We start from the raw sequence: 22,497 nt of genomic DNA on the forward strand, positions 1-22,497 counted from the left end.
TGATTTCGGTCAGTTCTAAAACTACTGCTTAGTAAAAGACGTTACAACACTAGTAACTGAGGCATATGAGGAGACTTAAGACCATTAGGATCATGTATTAGAGACAAAGGGATTATTCATAAAACATCATGCTTCTGCCCATCAGCCCCTCATCTCAAAAAACAGGAAACACTGATTCATACCGAACCGACGAATCCAGGATGAACTCTGATTCGTCTCGACATGCTGAAAAAAAGGCTGCATGCAAATCCCACCATCTTTCAAAAGAGTTTTCAAAAAACAAATGACACAAACTGGTACTCTTCAATGGACATGATACGTGATATGAATAATCCCCAGAGTGTAAGAAACAGACAGCTGGTAATCACAGATGAGGAGTTACTCACTGGCAGGAGAGAGTTGCCATTAGAAATGGCAGGAGGAGAGGGAGACACACACGTTAGACTGGGACGAAAAAACCAAAAAAAAAAAACCAACCCAACATTACTCACGAAATAGAAAACTGCCACATTGGATTTATTCAGTTAGTGGTTTTATTTTTAAAATAAGATTTCATTTCAATTATAATTCACTTTGAAAATGCTAAAACCTCCTCGACATCTGGCTGCGACAGCTGCAGCAGATAAATATTTGAAGTCACTTCTTGTTTGTCTCATTTTTTTTTTTAAATAAAATACTTCAATAGATTTAATCTTTTATGCAACATTTTCTAAATTACAAACATTTAACAGATTTGTTAGAGCCACATTTGCAAACAAAAAAAAAAAAAAAAAAAAAAAAAGAAAATTATAAAATGAGGAGGGATTCTATACAAATATAAAAAACAAAACACAGCAAAATAAGGGGAGGACCATGCATTCAAAATGCAAGGAAAAGATAACCTGGTAAAAATGGGTAGGGCTACACAGGAGCAACACAGGATTTCAGAGATTATTAATTTGGTTGGCAATGAATGGATGTCTAACCGAAGCAACACAGAGGGATCATGCACGTGTTTAATGCACATTCGTTCATCTCGTATAGGCACATGTTAGATAGCTCTCTGTAAGAAATGAGTCAGACATAAACAATGTTACGAGGCTAGTGCTAACAGTGACGGAGTGACTGAGTCGTTAAACTTTGGCACTTGCACATGGTTTTGACAGCAGGTGAGAGAGGTGAGGCTGACTCTACAAACCCTCGATGGCCAGTACGAGAGCATTATTAAAATGATTACAAGATTACAAAATATCCGCAAAAAAACTTCCCTGGTGCCCACAGTGCTGTGAATAAATTACTGTGAGCCAGCATTTATAGGAACGTGATGACAATCCTGTAACAGAAATACCTCTCAAACTAGTGTTTTCAAACCAACGGGAAACTAAAAAAAACAAAAAAGGAAGAAAAATCTGGGCCAGTTAATTAAAGTCTAGTAATTTATCATTTCTATCCTTTCATAGTAAGATTTGGGCCTGCAAGACTGTGAATAATATGGAAATAAATGTTGCAAAGTATGAAAAAAGCAACTGTAAAAGTAACAAAAAACAAATGGCATTTACAGTAAAACACTAGTTTCACAATAGCTCCTATTTACATATGAACAGCAGTACTTCAAGTCTCCAGTTATATAAAAAAAGCATAAAACATTAAGACAATTATGATAATACAGCATAAACATGTCTACACGAAAGAATAACCCATATATATATATATATATGTATATATATATATTTATATGCATGTAAACATATATACATATGCATACATGTACAACTATAAATATATATCTAATTTACAAACATACAATTTTAGGGCAATATACTGTACATTTATGGTGATAGCAGTGACTTTAAGGGCTTTTCTTTAAAATTCAACATCCTTCGCCTCCAGATAAATCCACAGACAAAACAGTCTTCACTCACAGTTAAAGCCAAGAGGATATCTACAAAAACTCAACACACACATGCACTCACACACTCAGCATCACCAGTCGGCATCCTCCTCTATGTAATAATCAGGGGTGGCTGTACCATCAAACAAGCCGGGATCCAGTGACTTGCGCTGCTTGCCCCGAGCGAACACCCTTGATAGGGATCCCAGTGTCATCTTTTCCTTCTTCTTCTTCCGCTTCTGGTCCTCAAGGTCCTCCATAGACTGAGCAGAGGAGATAGGAAAGCCGGGTTAATCAGCTGCCTTAGAGCCACACTGTAGTTTCACATTTTTATAAACTTTCATGACGAGTAAGAAGAGAGAGAGGGGGAGAGGGAGAGAGAGGGGAGTAGCGTGATCCAGTGATCTATGTAACCAACTGGATCCAGACAAATATAAAAGCTTTTTGTCGTTTCAGCCTGAATTCATGTTGCATTTTAAATTTTTATCTTGCATTTGAAGGATCAACTATTTTTTCCCGCATCATGCGTAAAATTCAAGTCAAAAGTCGTTTATCACAGATTTCTTTGGAACTGGCTGTAAAAAAGTAAGTGAATTCAACCAGAGACTTAACTGCTTCTTCATTTAACTTCATGTTAAATACACTATATGAACAAGATTACCAGGCCACCTGCATATGACACTTACAGGAGCTGCTCAACCATGAAAATCGTTGCCTCGAAGCTCCCAGTGCACAGCTTTTAGGCTCCAGAGGAGAAACGCTGGGGACTTTTATGCACCCATTATTTAAGTTTACATTATCTGTTACTTTGAGGCTGAGTTACCAGTTTGCCATACCAGTCTATAATACTACTTACAGTTGATTGTTATATATCTAGCAGGGAGGACACTTAACCAGTTGACTTGTTACAACGATGTCAAGCTTTTATATTAACAAGCCTGAATGGGACTGAAAACAGAATTTAAAGATAAAGAGGTTCGGCCCAACATTTTTGGTTTTATAGGTTCAGGTTTCTACTCGTCTTAAGAATAAAATTATATTTCATATTTAGATGCATGTAGCTATTTTGATGATGTAATAGCATCATTCTTGTTTTGTCCATTTTGAATAACATTTTTGGTAAATACATTTGTGTCACTGGCTACAAAGTTTGTGGTTGCACAAATATTCACAACACTTTGTGACACATTGGTGTTTGTTATGTTTAAAATGTTTGACATTGTGTCAAAATACAGAGTGAGAGCATAAAGCAACAAACCAATAACCTGTGAATGATCATTCGATACTGAACTTGAAACCTCTTCTTAAAACGCATTCTCTCTTTTCCACGACTGCGAGCAAATTTGTTGTAATAATTATTGCATGAACACCAAAATAACTGTAAAGCTATCAGAATGGAGGGATTAGTTATTAAAAATGATATTTAAAATATAGTTAATACAGTAGTTAATAACCTTTCACCAGATACATTATCAGCTGGATCATCTTACCACTTCACATAGAGAAATTTTAACCACAAGACCATTTTTTAATGGACTACTCTTATTATGTAGTCTATTTGAATAAGGCTAAGATTTTAATTTTTTTTTTTTAATAGCCCAAAAAGGAAAGCATGCACACTAGCATGTATAAATATTTTAAAAGGAATAAAGTTATAGCTTGTTTAATTAGAAAAAAAAATTCGACCTGGTTTTATGTGCACGTTTGTTTAACAAATAAGGTAATACGTGTTAATTGAAGCTTTTAATGTGCCACTGCTACCCGTTAAGCCCCGTTTTCCAGTCTCACTGTATAGCTAAGCTAACCAGTTGCTGACTTTTGCTTCATCCTTACTCATATTGAAAGATTAGGCATTAAATACACAGTGCCAAGCTAGTGCAATGCCAAACTGTTACTTATGAAAAAACAAAAGAACTCCAACACCAGCACTGAGCAGGCAAGCAGAGCCCATGAAGCTGACAGTACAGAGGAACAGACAAGAGAAGGCAGAGTGGAGCAAGGCACTAACAGAAGATTGCGGAGGTGTGATTACTTGGTCGAGGGGGCCAGGCAGCTCTTACATTGCAGAGGGAGTGGGTCCGGTGACGAGGTGAGTTGATGTCACTTGGCGTTGACGAGCGGTCTCCGTCAGCCGCAGAGGCTTCAGAGATCACAGAAGGCTGACGTGAGTGGCAGGGGCTGATCCTGACCACAGCTGAGGCGTCACACAAACACACACAAACACACCGATATTGCAGATTCCCAGAGTTAGTATGAGAAACCTCCTTGAAAAAACCCTGTGTTAGTAAAAGCAACACCAAGTAGCAAAGAGACCGCGAGGCAAAGAGGAAAAGAAAACCTACCCTGTCTGTCTGTGGTGTGTCCGTGGTAGAGGGTCTGTTGGCTCTGGCGGATGGCGGCCGTGAGCGGAAGGTCGGCGTGCATCACCCACTCCTGACTGCCGTTCACCACCGGTTCTGTTGGCATAGCCACCGAGTGGCGTTTTGGTACGTCTTTAGTCAGAGTGGCCAGAGACTGCTTTGCCTAAGAAGAAAAATAAATAAATAAATAAACAACAGAAAATTAGCATGAGAGTGAACAGGGACAAAGATGTTAACATTACAGGACTAAGTATAATTACAAGGATCAGTATACACGATATAAGATTATACAGGCAATAGTTTATTACACCGGCTGTGACAATGGACACTGAGAGTCATGAAGAAGCCCACTTTTTTAAGTTTGAAATCATCAGAATTAATCTCACACGACCAACTGAGTACCAGCTGTTTTTTTTTTAAAATGGAACTAATATTTTGCGTCTCCGGGAAACGACATGGGACCTCGGTGAGTGGCAGAGGATCCTTCAAGTATTGTGGGTTTCAGGGTGGGGCTTCCGATGATCGGGCTTGTTGTTACACATCCTTCTGCATGCTCAATCGGATTGTTATCTGTTAGCTTTTGTTGCTCTTTGTTGCATTCCTCTTGCCATTCCTAGTTCTGTCGTTTTATGGGTGTGGCCGGGTGCATAACCCTGCTGGTGGAGGCCGCTGCCATCAGGGAGCACGCATTTACTCTGCAGCACTGTCTAACTTGGTGTTACCTGTCAAAGAAACATCCATGGGAATGGTGGGAACTGAGGGGTTCCAGCAGAGCGCTGCACTGTGACATGATGATCAGTGCTACGTTGAGACTGATCCTTCAAGTATTGTTTGTTTTAAACATTAGAAAGTGCAACAGCATGGTCTATTCCTGAGATATGGTGACGACAAAAGCTGAAGTTAGAAAATAGCCAGTGTTATAAACCAAATATATTCATCACTTTCCATAGGACTTTTTTTATTTATATATTTGTTTTACTGAAAGCCTCTGAGAGGAGACAGACTGGACAAAGTTGAGTTTAGCGGCAGAGAAAGCAACAACATTTTAAAGAAAAGAAGGAGACAGAATGATATTGTGTGGCTGGGCTGTTTGACAGTGATGCAGCTCTGGCACTGAAGTGCCAACAAATGTGATCTGTGATGGAGCGTGATGTGAGGATCTGTGGGTGGCTGTGACTTGCTGAGGGAGGAGAGAGATTAATGACACACAGACTGACAAGTGTACCTATGAGGGACTGACACAGCAGCGCAGAGATAAGGCATGAATTTCTTTATCTCAAAGCATTAAGCTTTGCTCCAGACTGAGAAAGTTGCATATTGCATGCGTTTGAACTGATATGAACACGTGACCTTGCTTGCATTTGCGCCACGTTTACCAGCTAACAGTTGAGGTGACTCCACTGCGGTTTAATAACTTTAGCAAAGTTGTGACTCCGTCCGACTCACCATTGTGAGCTCGGCCTCCAGTTCTTTAATCCTGTTCTCCTTCATATCCAGCTGAGAACGCAGGATGCTGGCCTGCTCTGTGGATTCTTTGGTCTGCCTCCTCAGGTCCCACTTCTCCCTCTCCAGCACGTCCTTCTCCTTTGCCAGGGCTTTCACTGCATCCTCACTCTCCTGCACATACAGTTATCGTGATTTCACATCAAAGTCACGTTGAATGATCAGAAAAAAATTTGAGTCAAGCAGCACACATCGTGTGTTGCTGTATGGTTTTGAAAAGGGTGGCTGCATGACGGCGACGGGTTTTTTAGTAATTCCAGTCACGGACCGTTGCAACTAAAACAAAGTGATAAGTAAGACAGACTGTTATGTGGTTGTGTGCTTTATAGACATTTTTTAGGCTTTATTCATGTTTTATGCTAGTGTCTATGTTTTTATGAAGCAGTTATTACTGTTACATCGTAGACAAACAGTTAAACCTGTCAACAGTGCTAATTAATTCCCGAGGGTGTTTCCAAACCTGCGATGTTTAGTCTGTTTAAACTGAACTATACTATATACGCACAAGTAGTCTCAAATAGTCCAGAATGCAACACCTTCTTCCTGTATTTACACTTGCTGCTCACGCCCCAGACACATCTGGTCTGAATGTTCTTACGTGGTTTGTAATGACACATTGTGGTTCACTTGGATTTTTCTCTGTGTGAAATGAAACCAAACCACAGGGAACGTTACAAGCTTACAAACCTATCTGCTGATGGGACCACAATAAAATGACTCTAGGTGCGAAAACACTGCTAATTACTAACTATTAGCGAACTTTAGCTTTTCAAATGCGTGAATCTCCATAGACTACAACAATAAATGCCTGACTTCAGAACTAAAATAAATATACTTTGTCTACATAACTAATTCTATCCTTTATAATAACCGTGTAAAGGTTAATTTTTAATGTAACTCATAATCATAATCAAGCACATGAATGCTGCTAGTATCCAAGTTTACATCCCATTGCACCATTGCTAACAAAGCTAGCTAGCCTTGACTGATAACTTGCCAAAAGCTGTGTCCCAAAACGTCGGCTGCATCCTCCGGAGGCCGCATTTGAAGGCCGATTACGTCACAGCCCGGCGACGAAGGCTGTCCCAATTCGTCGACTCCTTCAAATGCGGCCGACAAATGCGTCCTTCATTTTCCCGAATTTGAAGGATGGGTCGGGTGTGTCCTTCGTGGCCCACCATATCCCAGAATTCATAGCGCGGCCCAGCCAAATTTCAGCTGCCAACAATGGCGGCCGCTACTAAGTTTTAAAATTAGTCTTATTAATCTTTCTGGGTCACAAAATAAACTTTTAACATATTTTCAGGCGAGAAAGTAGCTGTGCAAATTACAAATATCTGCTTGGTTTATCAAGACATCGTATATTTGCAAAAGTGTGCTGACGTTTTCGGAGACGTCTGTTACCCACCCGCTCGATAGCAAGCTGGGGGGGTTCAATGGTCACTCCAGCCGGCGAGAGCAGCGGACTCCCGGCTTCATCGTTTTCAGACCCCCGCTCTTTTGCTACTCAGGTTAAACATGATATATAAGTCACTCGGATAACTTAAAAATGTAATTGTTTGCCTTTTCGGTGTTTTATTTGTTCCGGAGTAAATCGGTTTGGCTGAGATCAAAATTATTAGATTATTAGATTAAATAAAACTTTATTAATCCATCAGGTGGGTTCCTCCGGGATTTTCACACAGCTGAATAAACGTTAAACAGAAAACTGATTAAACAGAAGTGTGAGACGGTCGAGAATTTACGCCAGTGTCCTGTTATATTTTAGATAGCAAGGAGCAGACGGCTGAGTTTATTAAACTCCACCAAGACAGCGGTGACGCAAATCTGAAGGCTAGACCGTCCCATTTCACAGCCTCGCACTTCCGGCCTTCTCGGTCTTTGAAGGACCCGGCCCATGCAGACCGCGAAGGCCGGGTCCTCCGAAGGATGCAGCCGACGTTTTGGGACACAGCTAAAGTGTCACTTCCAGTTCAATAAAAACCAAAAAGACATATCCAAAGTACCAAAATGGTAATACACAAATCATGACGTCACCGTGGCTACATCCATCTTTCATGTACAGTCTATAAATGGATAGAACTGTAAAAACACGAACTGTTAAAACGGTTTAAAAATACTAAACAATCTCTGTACAGCTGGACAAATGAAAAACCGCCCTTTTAGTTTTAAATATAAAATAGATTTGAAGTGAAGTGCTATCGGACTGGTTAAACTTTTTAGAGTTGAAAAACTTCTCGTTTTTATTTTGGTAGAAAACAAAATGTAAGGTAGCCATAATTCAAAATACCCTCACGTGTGGGTTGGATTATTATTTATTTATTTTTTTTAATATATACTGACAATTGGGATAGGAATGCAGGCACACAGAGACAAAACCTGACAGCGTTACCTTTCGATGCTGGTCGTAGTTGCGTATGAACTCTCGCAGCTGCTCCTCTCTGCTCTCCAGTGTTGTGTACAGCTGCTGCATCTGATTCGCCAAGTCTGCTTTCTCCACCTTCAGCCGCTTACGGTCAGCTTTCATAGCTTCAAAACACAAACAAACACATTGAGACACTGAGCAGCACATTTGTGTCCATCAACAATAGAAAACTGGACAGTGGACAAACAGTAGACAAAGACAAAGCTTTGTAATTACATCAGAGAGCCACTAGGTGACACTGTGTCTTCTGTTAATGAGTTACAGAAGACGGGGCCCAGAGAAAATGATGTAATCATCCCTGAGTCATTCGGTTTCAGGTGGCATGTGGAGTCTTTGTGGACTCATCCTGAAAACAGCGTGATTGGATCTGATTCCTTTCAACTTCATTCACTTTCAGCTCAACGGCAGCGATGCAACTGTGGGGCTTTTCTGCAGGTAGAAACAATACTAACGCTCTCATGAGAGCCCGGGCTCACCAGGGAGGCAAAACTGGAAAAGTGGAACCTGCACTTTCTATAACTGCACAAGTCATTCAGGGTGCATTCCTCCTGTCAGCGTTCAGCGTCCTGGCATTTATCATACAGCATTTAAACCTGTTTTGCCGCAGTTACATGACGGTTTACAAGCTGCAGTTTACCACTATGAGCTGTTGAAAGGACCGCGCAAAGGTAGAACATTAAACTAAAAACAACTGCCTGAGTTTCAAGCAGGACTGGCTTTGCTTTTTGCAAAAAGATGTAAACATGGTGGTGTTGCATAATAACTGGAAGCAATAAAAACAGAACATCCCTAACACATCAGTGTCCGAGCGAAGCTTCGCTCATGATCGATGGATGGGTTAGAATGAGGTGAACCTTGAGTTGACTTGGCTGCTCATCGGCTCGGGATGACTGTTTCAACTTAGCCACATAAAGAGAGAGATTACCTGCTCATTTTAATTTATGCCCCAGAAGAATCACTGGAATTTTACTATTATGCTAATTGGTCTGCTGTTACTTGTGAAGGATTTTGATGAATGTGAAAAATGCTGTTGAGTTAATGATTTACACCCACTGCTTTGATCCATGAATCACTCTTATTTGCTTGAAATAGATGAATCAACATACGTTGGTCTAGTAAAGAGAAGCTAATCCCAAAACGTAATTTTGATAGTTAATGCACACACACACACACACACACACACACACACACACACACACACACACAACAAGAATCTGAGAGCCAAAAAAGTAAACAAATGCAAAAAAGGAAAACACCCAGCTATTTGGCATGCTTGTTCTTAAGAGTCGGTAAAGAACATGATAACTCTTAATGTATAGAGTTGAATATAAAACCACGGACAGTAAGAGATATACTGTCTAGATAAAAAACATTTAAGTGAGCCGTTTATTCAAAGTAAACCTGGTAGATGCAGAAGTATAAATGGATAAATAGTTATTTTATAGATTTTCATACAAACTGTGTTTTTTTCCTCAAAGCTGTGAAACAGAAAGTAAACACTGTCATTTCTAAGGTTTTATGTCTCAGTAAAGATAGAGCAAAACATTTCCAAACAATCTCAAGTCCATCATTTCTACAGAGGGAAAGATTATTCACATGTGGAAAACATTCAAGCCAATCTTCCAACAAGTGGACATCCCAGCAAACGCCCGCACCCCTCCCCGAAAAAGATTGTGAATTTCAGATTGTGAAACGCTCGGAGAAACTTCAAAAAGGCCAAAAGCTTCATATCAGACTCCCCAGGCCTCAGTTAGCAAGTTAAATATTAAAGTTCACGGCACTAAGACGCATTAAGACAAACCACAAGACTTCTGGAACAATTTTCTTTGGACAAATGAACCTATTGGACCATGCTCACACCACTGTATACGCTGCCTGGAAACATTTAATTGAACCAATTACTGTGAGAAAGCACAATGTAGAAGACATTTTTGTATGAATACAAAAAAATGATTTTGTAGATTATTTTGTCCCAAATGTTTGTCATGTAATGGAAAAACATTATACTGTCTGCTTTTGTTTGGTAAGACAAAGTGGATTTCATTTAATTACAAGATATTCTGGTTTGACATAACATCCCCATGAAAGCTTGGACAGCTGTATTTGCTGTACATTTGAAGTAGGTAGGTGCTGGAAACACGGGGGTTCTGGTAGATTAGGCAAGACGACAAGATGTCTGTTTGCTTCTGACCTTGTAAGGCCTCCTTGGCACGGTCCAGCTCCTGCTCCTTGTCACCCAGCTGCACACGGAGCTCTGTGGCAGAAAGCAGATTGGCAGAGCAGCCGCCCTGGGTCTCCTCCAGGTCTTTAGTCAACATGTCCTTCATTTGCCTCAGCAGGTGGACCTCCTCTTGGAGCTGGACCACCTCTTCACGCAGCAACACTGAAGGAGAGAAAGAGTTTGCAAATTTAGATTATGTGTAGAATAAATATGGAGGGTAAATGTGCAGAAAAAAAATGAGAAAGGAGGATGGAAATAAAAGAGTAAACGACAGGGAAGTCCAAAAGGGGCAAAATATGCAACAGGAAATGGAAAAATATGAATTAATAACAAAAGTGATAAAATTCTTCAATACATCAAACCACAAAAGTTACAGCTTCCCTTCAGATGTTGCCAGAGGTGTTGCAGAAATGTAGTTACATGCCGAGCGACAGACTCAGGGCTGGCACTGGTGATGGCAGTACGCAAGAGACAGCAGCCTGATAAGACTTAATAAAATATAAGCGGCACACACTCGGGCTGTGCTCCTCGGTGCCGTATTTTCCCTCAGCTGTGCAATGCCTCATAACCCTCAGGGGAAACAGGCAAGCAAACATGAGCAGGGAACTAAGGCGAGGACACAGCAAACTGAAGAGTGAACTCAGTGGCACAAGCTGGTGGACACATTTGTAAAGCCAGAGGACAGAAACAATGAAAAAGTCCATTGAAGGAAACCCGTACTAGCAAAAGTGTCACGATGATTTATACTGCGCACATAAAGGGTGGAAGGTCTGTTCCAGAAGAACGCAAGAACAAAGACAGATGAAATACGCAGTCAGCCAAAACATTTCAGCTATAGAATAAAACCTGCAAACACAATGATAAATTTGTAATTCCCCCCCAAAAATAACTCAATACCGTAGAGCGCTACATAAAGAAAAAAAAAGCTATTTGGATCTTATAAGGGATGATGGGTTAATTAATCATGAGTTAAATAAGCAGAAAATTAGTCAAAAAACAGTTTGATTAACAATTTTTTTGTTTAAAAAAAGTGATTTATGCTCGAAAGCATAAGCAACTTTTGACATTTTTCAGACATAACAAGGGGTCTAGGAAAATATGTTGGGTGACTTCTGTTGGGACTCCGACAGACAAAAAATTAATTAACAAATCAGTGAGAAATTGGATAAATGGGATAAATGTGTGAGTGTGCATTTGTGTGCGTGTGAATTACAGGCATTAGAGTTTTACTTTCTGTTGCATGAATAAGAATCTGCAATCAAGCTAGCGTCACTCAAGGCTCTGATGTTAACTTCAAAGAAAAGCTAAACGTCTGATAGATGGCTGTGTCAAAGGAAGAACAGCAAAACACACACACACGAAAACATCATGGGGCTTGGGAAGAGGAATTCAGAGGTAACCCTGATTTAACCCCGTGTTAAACTGAGAACACATACACTGGAAAAACGGTGATGATCCAGAACGCATGACTGGAAAAAACACAAACAAACTATGAAAACGATCCAGCAGCTGTTGAATTGTTACAGCCTGGATCAATAAGCTCAACTAACCATCGAGGGATGTCATTCGTACAGCAATATTTCAAGTAAAGAAGTGAAGTGCTCAATAATTTTCAAGGCAATGCCTTCAAAACTTCGTATAAAACTATAATGAGAGCCGACGTCAACGTGAGGAAGCCTGCATCAGAGGAAAAAAGAGAGAAGGTCTCAGCAGGCCTGCAGCCAGACGTTGTGGGGCTGCAGCAGCTCCGATAAGAGAGAAGGGACAGTCCATCGGTCTCTGTCAGCGCGGGACTCTGGAAGCACAGCGGGCAGCTCTGTGCTGCATGTGACAAAAAAGAGTTTGTTTCCCAGAGAGAGCAATCTCTCATGGCCTTCTTGCAGCTTAAATCCGTTTATTCATCTGTTTACCTGCAGGCTCTCCTATTTTTGTCACAGGGAGCCCGGCAGCTGCTTTTGATGACACTGGACAGAATTGGACATTATTTCTGAGGACGCTTTATATTTGTTTCGCTGCGATGTGGATGCTGATCGACTCTTGTCATTAGCTGTCAGTTTGGAAATCGCTGCATTTTAGTTGCCAAGTATTAGCATCATTACACGCTTGTGTTATATCCATTAAGCTGTAACTCAATAACAAAGTGTGAGCATTTTGTCCTAAGGGTATCTACGGTGGATTTAGTGAGAAATGTGTTTAACTTACAAAGAATCAATAACACATTTCTCCCGAATCCAATTTTGCATTAATTTTCAGCATCATCCTCTTTCACAATTAAATACGCCGGCCCACACAGCGGACACAGGCTAAAATACACAGAAATGGACCTGCAGGAGGTTTTTTCTTTTAACAACTCAAATTGTGGTAAAACTTGAGGAAAAATAAAAGCTAAGACTTCTTCTGCAGATGCTGTATGTGATCGTTTCACATCTCAAAAAGAGTGAAAGGACATAAAGAAAAGTTCCCTCACTGCATACTGACTAAAGGGTGCCGACAGAGGCGAGCCATCCATTGCCTGTACCTACAGATAATTCACCTACATATACACTGTTTTATGCAATCTAAAAAAGCAATTTAAACTGACAGGAGTCATATAAGCCACACAAAGCAGTATGCGCTCTGAGCTTTGAGTGGTTGTGCAGAGAGCTTGGCAAAGCTATTAGTGTCCTCCCACATAAGAAGAGAACCCACTCTCTTCCTACTCAGCATCGTCCCATTCAATGAACTTCTCATCCAAGCCTCCCATTAGTGTGTCCATCAAAGCCAGTCAGAAGCAGGTCAATCTCTGTCCCTTTCCCTTGCATAGCAGAGCTATTAAAACCCAGCACACACACACAGACACACACGAGGAGAGCGCATATAGTAGCTGTAGGCTTATGATGAGGTGTTAGAGAAAGCAGAGGCACCGGGAAGGTTAAGTGGGTGTTGGAAATGTGTTGATTGGTGGTCAAAGACCTGAACTAGTCTCCTGTGAACCATATGCAGGATTAAAGTGGCCTCATTTGTATACATGACTGATCAAAGATGCTTAACGTGCACTATGGTGGAATATTAAACTTGGATGAGAAAGTCAATTTAAAGCTAATGCTCTTGTTGCATTTTAAAAACAGTTTGTGGCTCACTATTCTCAACGCACGAAAAATGTTCCTGTTAATAGAAGGAGGCCACAAACTGAATAGAAAAAATATGGTAGAAGTAGTTCCAGAGAACTTTAAATGTGAGGCTTGTGGATTAACTAGAACAACTGGAAACTATTTCTCATGAGACATCTAAACACATTTTCCAGGACTCATGGGGATAGATATACTCTATTTTCAATTGGGCTTATGATTTCCCTTTTTGATAAAGCATATAGTTAGGGCTGAATCAGATGACCCTGAATCCTCGTTTAGTTACGCTGCAATAAGCCTGGGCTGCTGGGGGCTCCCCATGATGCACGAGAGCATGAGTGTTTCTTCTTCACTCACTATGTGTTTATACACCACTCTGCAGTTAAACAGTAGTTATTATGAACCTCGGACTCTCTATCAACCACGGCTGATTGTGACCCCCGTCTGTTTTCACACGGTGTGGGTGTGATTAGGCAGAGGATCAATAGGGAGTCCATGACCCTCTTGGGGACACTCCCATAGGGCTTAAAATCTGGGACTCTCCACCAGTTGCTCTTAGAACTGAAGAAGCTTCTTGGATGAGAGGTGAAACGTCTTCAGGGAGTACAGACACTTTCTTTCAGCGCTCCTTAGGCTACAATGACCAGGATGACTGAAAACCTTCACAGATGAATTGAACAGATATCTCAAACCTGCAACAGTACTTGCGGCTAGCTGCTAGCATGGTAACATTTCTGTAATTTGGGTGTACTTGCACCTTTTAACAAAGCACTTTTGTTCTACAAGACACCATAAAGAGCAGCCTCTCCAGCAGCATGGAATATTTTTAAGCAAAACCATTAGAGTGACATTTGACAGTCAAGCAGGGCGTCAAAAATCTCTGCAGTGACAGCAGCTAACCATTTTGCCTTGAGGAGCTATGATGTGCATGGTTGTCATTTTTCCGCCTCGGTCTTCCTGCCAATTCAGATTTGTGTAATTTAAAGTACAGTATACAAGACAAACCCAGAGGCGGTGGTGCTGGCTGTTCTTCTCCTCTAATCTCTCAGGTACAGTAAGTGAAAACAGCTGAGCTGGATAACGAGGGCACACGGAGCTTTCTAAGATCTTTACCACACATGCTGTAGTACCCCACACCTATCTCATAAATACCTGCTGAACCTTCATTAAGTAGGAGCGTAGGTGGGTTTTCTGAGATTTTCACTTTAGGCTCTAAGGGATCACCTTTTCTTGTTTAAAAAAAATGTAACAAACAAATTTATGTGACGGCTTCATGACAGAAAAATCAAGAGGAGGCCGTTCAGTCTGGTTGAACAGCTTTAGCTTCCATGGAACGAACATGTTGGCAAGACACTTGTTAAAAATATGAAGGAAGTTATTCCTGCACACAAAGAAGACCCGGCCAAAACTTTCAAACCATTTTCCTGCATGAGCTCTTATTGAGCTACGAGTGCAGCACCACACAAAGTGCAAACCACAGCTTTGGCTTCTTTTAGAAGATTAGTATTAAATTATATCACAGTCTGTCAACATGTTTAAACAGAGCGTACTACGGGGAGGAAAACCGAAGCTTTTTTGCAATAATCAGAAAAACTGTAGAGCTTCAAGGCATTTTGTTTACTCCTGAAGATCATGCACTGTCGTTTTCCACTCAGTTGGGTCCCTTACTGTTGATGCACAGCTATAATATGATATCTGTAATGCAGGAAATGTGTCGGGTATGTGAAGGAGGTGTTCTGGGGAATTGGAGCTGAATGATGAAAACTGTAATGGCTTTCCAGAGAAAGCACTGAGAGATGTTCTGGTGTCGCATTGGAGGGGGCCTGGCTAATATACTGGGACATCAAAGCAGCCCCATTCAATGGCACATTTCTCAAAAGAAAAAAAAACAAGAAAAAATTGACCATGCAGCGAATAATAAAGCAAGAAAACATATCAAAGCTTTCTTTAAACCAAATTTTAAGCAATATGACAAGTGTTTACTGGGGATAAAAACACCTCACTGTAACAAAAAGCTTTGTTGTCAGTAGCTGATATGAGCAGAGCTGTTTTAAACAACCACCGAAGTCTTTAAAACGCTCCATAAAAGCCTCCTAATAAGCTCTTCTTTCCTAAGCTCTGCTTGTTGATAAACGTTACCTAGAATGAACTAATAGAAACATCAAAAACTTGTTTTCAGGACAGCAGTCTGCTCGGAGGCTTTATGCAAAAAGAAAAACATTACATAAGTGTGTAGCTGCATTGCAGGTGATTGTGTTGACTCAAACAGAGTCCTGAAGAAAGTGAGCTAAAATGATGTCTTATGATTATTAATAATATAATTATAAAATGCGATGTAAACAGGAGTAAAAGAAAAAAAAAAAAAGACATAAGCACAAAGCAAAAACTCTGAAGGTAAATTTAAGCAGAAAAGCTCATTGTTAGAGCCAAACAAAGCAAAGTAAATTAAAGAAACTGTCACCTTTACATTTAAGCCCCAACTTCAGAGGAGCTAGAAGGGCTTAACCTGTGGATCTAACCCTCTGAGCTGGTTCATTTAAGGTCATGGTGGAACGCCTCACAACTAATAAGGTTAATTGGCAGCAGGTCAGTCACATAACTGGGTATAAATAGACCATTTGAGACAGCCCGAGTTTGTTCAACACCCTGAAAGACTGCATGAGCAAGTTTATAGTTTCAGAATAACATTTCTTCATGTAAAGTTGCAAAGATTTTGCAGTGCAATGTACTGCAAATGCTACGTCTGTGCATTTACGTAGCACAGATCTAACATACATGTCTTTGGACTGTAAGAGGAGGTCGGAGCCACTGAAAGAAAACCCACACAGCCCACACAGTGGATAACATGCAAACTCCACAAACCAAGAGCCCAGCCGGGGTTTGAATCAGGAACCTTCTTCCTTTGTGGTGACAGCACTAACCACTGGACCAATGTATAAAATGTTTAAAAGGGAGAAGGCCAAAAGCCTACATTGAATGTCTGTGATCTTCTGACCCGTTCTAGATTGTTTGACCCTGATGATATACACATCTATCTTTACCCATTCACCATTATGCTACCAATCCAACAATGTGTTTTTTTTCTAAAGGAAGGTTTCTACCATGGTCTTGCCGAAATAAGTAAACTATATTCTGCCCATATTACAGCAGCCAGACTCCTTAACAAAAGGGTCTGGGTGCTGAACTTCCCTCGTTGCAGCAGGGAGCTGTAAAATGACAAAAGAGGCTCATGGGGCTGCTGAAATCCCACATCCAGAATGGACAGGACAACATTGCTGTCTTTAAACTATAAAAATCGGTCTCCTCAGTTCCCCTGAAATATAAATAGCATTGTTAAAAGAAGAATTTATGCAGTAAAGTAGCAATCGTGGTCGTGTCCAAGCTTTTCCTGTAACATGTTATCAGCATCAAATTTGGGGGTGAAAAAGAGCTTTTCAGTTTCAATATTTAGTATTATTTTCAATGAAGGGCTTGAATTATTTGCACAGCGATGCCTCCTGTTTTAATTTACATTTACAGTGTCCTGAGTTTCTGAAAATGGTTGCACTTCGTGTGTGCAATTTAGCTTAAAGGTGGCTATTTCTATAGTAAATTATGAGAACAGGCGCACATGCCTGCTGAGCTCTGGCCTTCACTATTTATGGTATGAAGCTCGGGTGAGACTGACGTGAGAGAAGACAACAGTGTGATTCAGCTCATACAAGTAACTCTGTAACCTTCAAAGGGAGGAAAAATACACCTTAAAAGAAGTCATGCAAGGCATACAGTCAGTAACAATACATTAATGAGTGTGTCACTTGCGTCACATTGCAAATAACTTTAGAGTGCTTCATCAGAGTGGCGATGTGTGAATGGTAAACAAGAGTATCTGAGTGACGTTACTAGTTTTCTTATGTTATCTCTGGCATCTGAAGAACTACTGGATGAAACCTTTACATACTTTTGTTTATGACTAATACTAGGTTGATTCCCATTAGCCTCAGTATATTCCATAAACATCGGTGTGATTGCCCCGTCAGTGCAAGTATGTCATCATGGTAGCGACAGATAAAAGGGGCAACGTGACAAAGTGTGTGGTCTTACAGATGATTGCATAACTACAGATATATAAAATCAGGAAGTCAAGTTAAAAGAAAAAAACCCCCAAACAACACCTTCCTTTCAGTTCCTTTCTCCCATTCAAATAATTCCATCCATCCATAGGATGAGAGACATGCTACTTCCTGGAAAGGTGGCCATTCTACTGCAGGCCCTACACACAGAAACAGACAATCATTCGAGGCCAATATGCATCTGCATCTTCTTTCTGTGGAAAAAAGCTGGAGTATCTTAGAGAACCCACACGGATGCAAGGAAAACATGCAAACACCACAGAGAGAGGCCCCCAGGTGGCCAGCAATTTGAACACAGGACCTTCTTTCTGTGAGACAACAGCGCTATCTACCATCACGCTGCCTCCTCCTTCCAATTCTGCATTGAACAAATGTCTGTTCAGATTATTTCCTAAAAGTCTTCTGAGCTTTTTACAACTTCAGACAGAAAAACCAAACCACGTGTTTACGGATTTATTAAACAACTGTAACCAATCAGTTCCAAACCCATGCCTGACACAAAAGAGAGAGAAAAGACAGAGTGAGAAGCTTCATAAGTAAATACATTAATTCCTTCAGGGGCACCCTGCTGAGTCAAATTAAGGGGAGGTCGGGTGGGTGGATGGCATAGGTACGCTGCAGCGATTAGTGGCTTTTGTAAAATCATCAGCAAAACTATATTTAGCATCTTTATTGTCAACTTGTACTATGGGCACAGTAGGAACTAGGGGTGGGGGAAAAAATCGATACTGTGTAGTATCGTGATATTTTGTTTGCTAATAATGTATCGATACAGGGACAGCAGAAATCGATATTTTGTTACAAAAAAAGTTTTTGTGGACTGGAACATGCTCTGACTTCAGAGCATGTTGATCAGCTCCTTTTTCTGAGCAAGAATCCTGACATTCCTTCACTGTCCAAATGTGTTTAACTTTTTTTATGACAGCAATAAACATGACAGTTTACTTATTTTAATTTAAGACATGTTTTATTTTAATTAGGTTTAAAACTTTTTTATTTAATGTAAAATTATATTTTGTTTTAATTTACTTTCAAATTCTTCAGTTGCTGAAGGGGCTGCATAGTTTTCACAAATTGCATAGTTCAGAATAGCTATAATTGTACCAGATGGTTACGTTCAGTTAAGTTGGACTAGACTGTAATACAAACCGTTCAGTTTGTCAACAATAAAACTGACTGAAATGAGAGAAAGACTGAGTGTGAGACTTTGTTATTAGATAAAATGAATATTGATAAAGTTTACCTTTATGTACAGAATCTGAATATCGCAAAATATTTTTAAAAATTGCAATAATATCGTATTGTGCGTTAAGTATTGTGATAATATCGTATCGTGGGATGTATGGTGATTCCCACCTCTAGTAGGAACCTGTGTGGTAATGGATTGGAGATTGTATAGAGAGTGTGGGCTGCATTAAGTCAAATTCGATATGCTTAAGCTACAAATAGCAGTAAAAACACTGATGAGCTTCAAACCAGGAGATCAAATAGAAGTGAGCAAACACCTCATTTCTAAAGCCCTGACACCTGGAGACTCTGAGCACTGTGCTTTTGCATCCTAAAAAGTCCCTGCACGTATGGGTCAGGTCCATTCCCCTGTCAGGCTATTACACCTGGCTCTCTATAACACATCTGGGCATAAATAATGCATGCTACTGACTCTTTAACCTACCTGACTAAAGTATTTACTATTTAATTGATAATTTAACATGATTATGGATAAGAAATCCAGTTAATACATCAAAAATTCAAATATATACACAGTAAATACATACAATTTTCTAAAATTTGCTAACATGTTAACATGATTGTATATGTGCCCGTGCTGGCTGAGCACATAAGAATAAATCCAGCAAACATGAAGTTCTCCACGTGTGTATGTAATGTATCTGAACTACTGCGTGCTTTCAGTTCTTTTTGCTTTTAAGTAAAGGATACAACAACCCATGCCAGTTTTAGTAAAAAATCAAATAGAATCATCATATTCAATACATAGCAGAAGTCAGTCGCTGCTGCTGTCTTCATATCAGACATCAGAAGACGATTTCGAGATGCCATGCTGGTCCTTGAGATGTTCACTGGATCCACCTTTACTTGTTTGTTGTGAAAAGTCCCTGCCTGTAGAGTCTCGTTATTAGAAAGCGGAATGCAGCTCAGGCAGATTGAGTTGAGGCAACTCACTCGACCAGTCGAGAATATTCTAGCTGTTCACTTGAAAAGTTCGTTGTTGGGTGATTTATAGCTACGTTTACGATTGCTGCACTGCTGAATGGTAAAATTTCACCCAGTGGGGTTACATTTAGCCATTTCTGCGCACACATGTTGCTCCTGTACATCTCCGATTTATCCCATTGCTTCTGTCAGTGTCGATTCCAGTGAAGCACAGTGCTTGACAGAGGATGCTGCTTTGTCAACAACATAGAAAGTCTCACGAGTCAGAGATTGATTTCTTTTTATGGGTCCACAGATCTAGTTTCATTTCATGTCTCTTACCCAGGGTTTGCATTTTATGGCGATTCTTCTAGTTAGGGACACAACGTGTTCCCTTAATCACTGACAAGGACACAAGTCTGCTCTCCTTTCCTAGATAGCACTCCTGACATTTAGTGCAGTCATAAACAGGTGTTTGGCCTTTATATGATTTTTTTTTTTCTGCAAGCAAATCACAGTTTCTTTCTCTAGCTGACAGATTTTTTTCCTTTTTTTTGGTTATTATTTACCTGGATTCTCAAACCTTTACTCCCAGCATTCACAGACAATTCAACCTCAATTTAATCTCTGACCTGTGCATGATCTAATACTGAAACAATGCACAGCTTCCCAAAATAAAATTTGGATTCCGAATGTGCAACTACTCTTAAACAACTGCAATTTGTGTGCCGTTTACTCTTGTACCACAAAATGCTCAGTACAGCATTAAAAAGGACCAAACTAAACCAATCCTACTCAAATTCAATCTTAAACTTGACACATTACTGTGCTGTAGAACCAGTATTTTATTTCAAGCCAAATGTGCAAAAACAAGGTCTGATGAATGAAAACAGTGTAAGAGTTAAATTGCTTAGGCTCTGAACTTTACATCTGTGCAAGTATACAGTATCTATCAGGAACAGTTCCTACTAATTAATTGCCTGGAGGGGTTTACATTACAACTGAGGTCAGTGCAAGGATGCCAAGTGCAGATAGTTGTAATCGATTCACGTGTTTATAATGTGCAGATTAGGCACTCTGCCAAAGACGCTCCATTTGGAGGCTCTAGGAACTTGAAAGTAATTTAAATATTTTTAATATGGTCAAGAGATGCATCCACCCTCGATGTCACTTGGAATTGGCATCGTTCCCTGTGCATTGGTTTTGTTTACATAAAGTGAATCACCCAGCGATTACTTAACCCTGCTGGCATGAAGGAATTGAAAAGGGCACTCCTTCGGTTTATGACAAAGGAATAACACTGAAGCGACTGTACAGGGAATGTACTATTATCCAGCTTTCAGTTCAATCAATCGAAATGACCTCATCCCTCTAAAGCTACACCATATATAACAATTTTCCCCCGTTCTAATGTGAGACACCGGAGAAGCCAATCAATCTGCTCAAGCTGTTTTCACTCGGATACATCTGCTTAGATATCAAGCACAAGCTCCTGTGGTAAAGCCACACAGGACTTAACAGACGCTACACACTCAGGTTGCTATGATATTTCATACTGCATTTATTTTAAAGGCATAGTTTGACAGTTTGGGAAATACTCCTGTGTTCTTAACAAGGGCAGGATTAGAAGATCGATACCACGCTCATGTCAGTATTATAAATATGCAGCTCTGGAGAAAGGCCACAGGCCTGGAAGGAGGAAAATGGCTTATCCAAGGGGAAGAAATGCTTTCAACTAGCACCTCTAAAAGGTCACCATTAGACACATCATATCTCTTTCCTTGTTTTTTTATTTGTGGTTTTATAGAAGGATTTTACAGTCAAGAAACAGTTTGGCAAACTAAAAATGTTTAATGAACTGAGGTGTTTACCATCAAATTCTAAAGTCACCATCATGCCACCATGTTAGCATTTGAAACAAAGCAACCAGAAGCCATCAAATACTTTGGCAACTCACTTAAGTCCCAAACATCAATGGACTTGTGCATATCAACAACTATGAATCCTCAAGAAGAAAAGAAAATACTGAAGATGAGTATGAGGTTGGGTTCATGATGTTGATCGCTGAAGAAGAAAATGGCAAACAACCCTCATTTTGAATCTGCAGACAAGCCTTAACATCTGCTAGGAACAACAGGATCTAGTCTGTGCAGAACTGGAAATCCACGTGTTTTGATACACAGCGTCCCTCATGTCCTGGAGCATGCCTGAATAATCTCACAAACTGCAGGTGGCGCCTCCTTGGCTGCAGCTTGTGTGTGTAACGTTAAAAGCCTTACTCAAGTTTAAATCATGTAAAACACTGCAATAATTATTTCTTTATTATATGTTAGGTCCTGTCTTGTTATATCCTGTATGTTACCTAAATGTTGTGCATCTGCACTTTATTGTTGTCTATGTCTACGCATGGGACAGTGTGAAACGTAATTTCAATTCCTTTGTATGGCAAGTACATCTGAAGAAATTGACAAATAAAACTGACTTTGACTTTGACTTTGACTAACTACCCGTTCTGTACTCGTTAACCGTTGCACTTGTTGAGATGCTGAAAGCAATAATGGTCTGTGATTAGCTCAGGGTAGCTACAGCTCACAGGGAGATCAAACAGAAACATGATCGAAGAAATCAGAAAACAAAACAAACGAACTTGACTGTCTATGTAAAGATGTGCCACACGCTGTGTGTAACGACGCCGGTGAATGACTTCACAACAGCGCAGTGAGTGGGACGGCAACAGCAAAAGAACAA

The 22,497-nt window shown here is 40.2% G+C and overlaps 1 protein-coding gene across 9 annotated transcripts in view; it reads right to left on the bottom strand.

Annotated features, from left to right (window-relative positions):
- Positions 1 to 22,497, bottom strand: part of kaznb (kazrin, periplakin interacting protein b) — a 145,342-nt gene that overhangs the window by 9,414 nt on the left and 113,431 nt on the right. For 2 of the 9 annotated variants that reach the window (XM_025907233.1, XM_013273267.3), the window contains 6 exons: positions 10,350 to 10,541; positions 8,126 to 8,262; positions 5,677 to 5,847; positions 4,213 to 4,393; positions 3,931 to 4,064; positions 2,010 to 2,133 (listed from right to left, as the gene is read on the bottom strand). In XM_025907233.1, the coding sequence (XP_025763018.1) occupies positions 2,010 to 2,133; positions 3,931 to 4,064; positions 4,213 to 4,393; positions 5,677 to 5,847; positions 8,126 to 8,262; positions 10,350 to 10,541 (939 nt within the window). Of the gene's footprint in view, positions 1 to 510; positions 2,134 to 3,902; positions 4,065 to 4,212; positions 4,394 to 5,676; positions 5,848 to 8,125; positions 8,263 to 10,349; positions 10,542 to 22,497 lie in introns of those variants that run through there. The other 7 variants (XR_003220117.1, XR_003220116.1, XM_019359251.2 and 4 more) reach the window with 7 other exon arrangements.

This window comes from Oreochromis niloticus, linkage group LG5 (genome assembly GCF_001858045.2).
Source record: "Oreochromis niloticus isolate F11D_XX linkage group LG5, O_niloticus_UMD_NMBU, whole genome shotgun sequence".
NCBI classification, from domain to species: Eukaryota; Metazoa; Chordata; class Actinopteri; order Cichliformes; family Cichlidae; genus Oreochromis; species Oreochromis niloticus.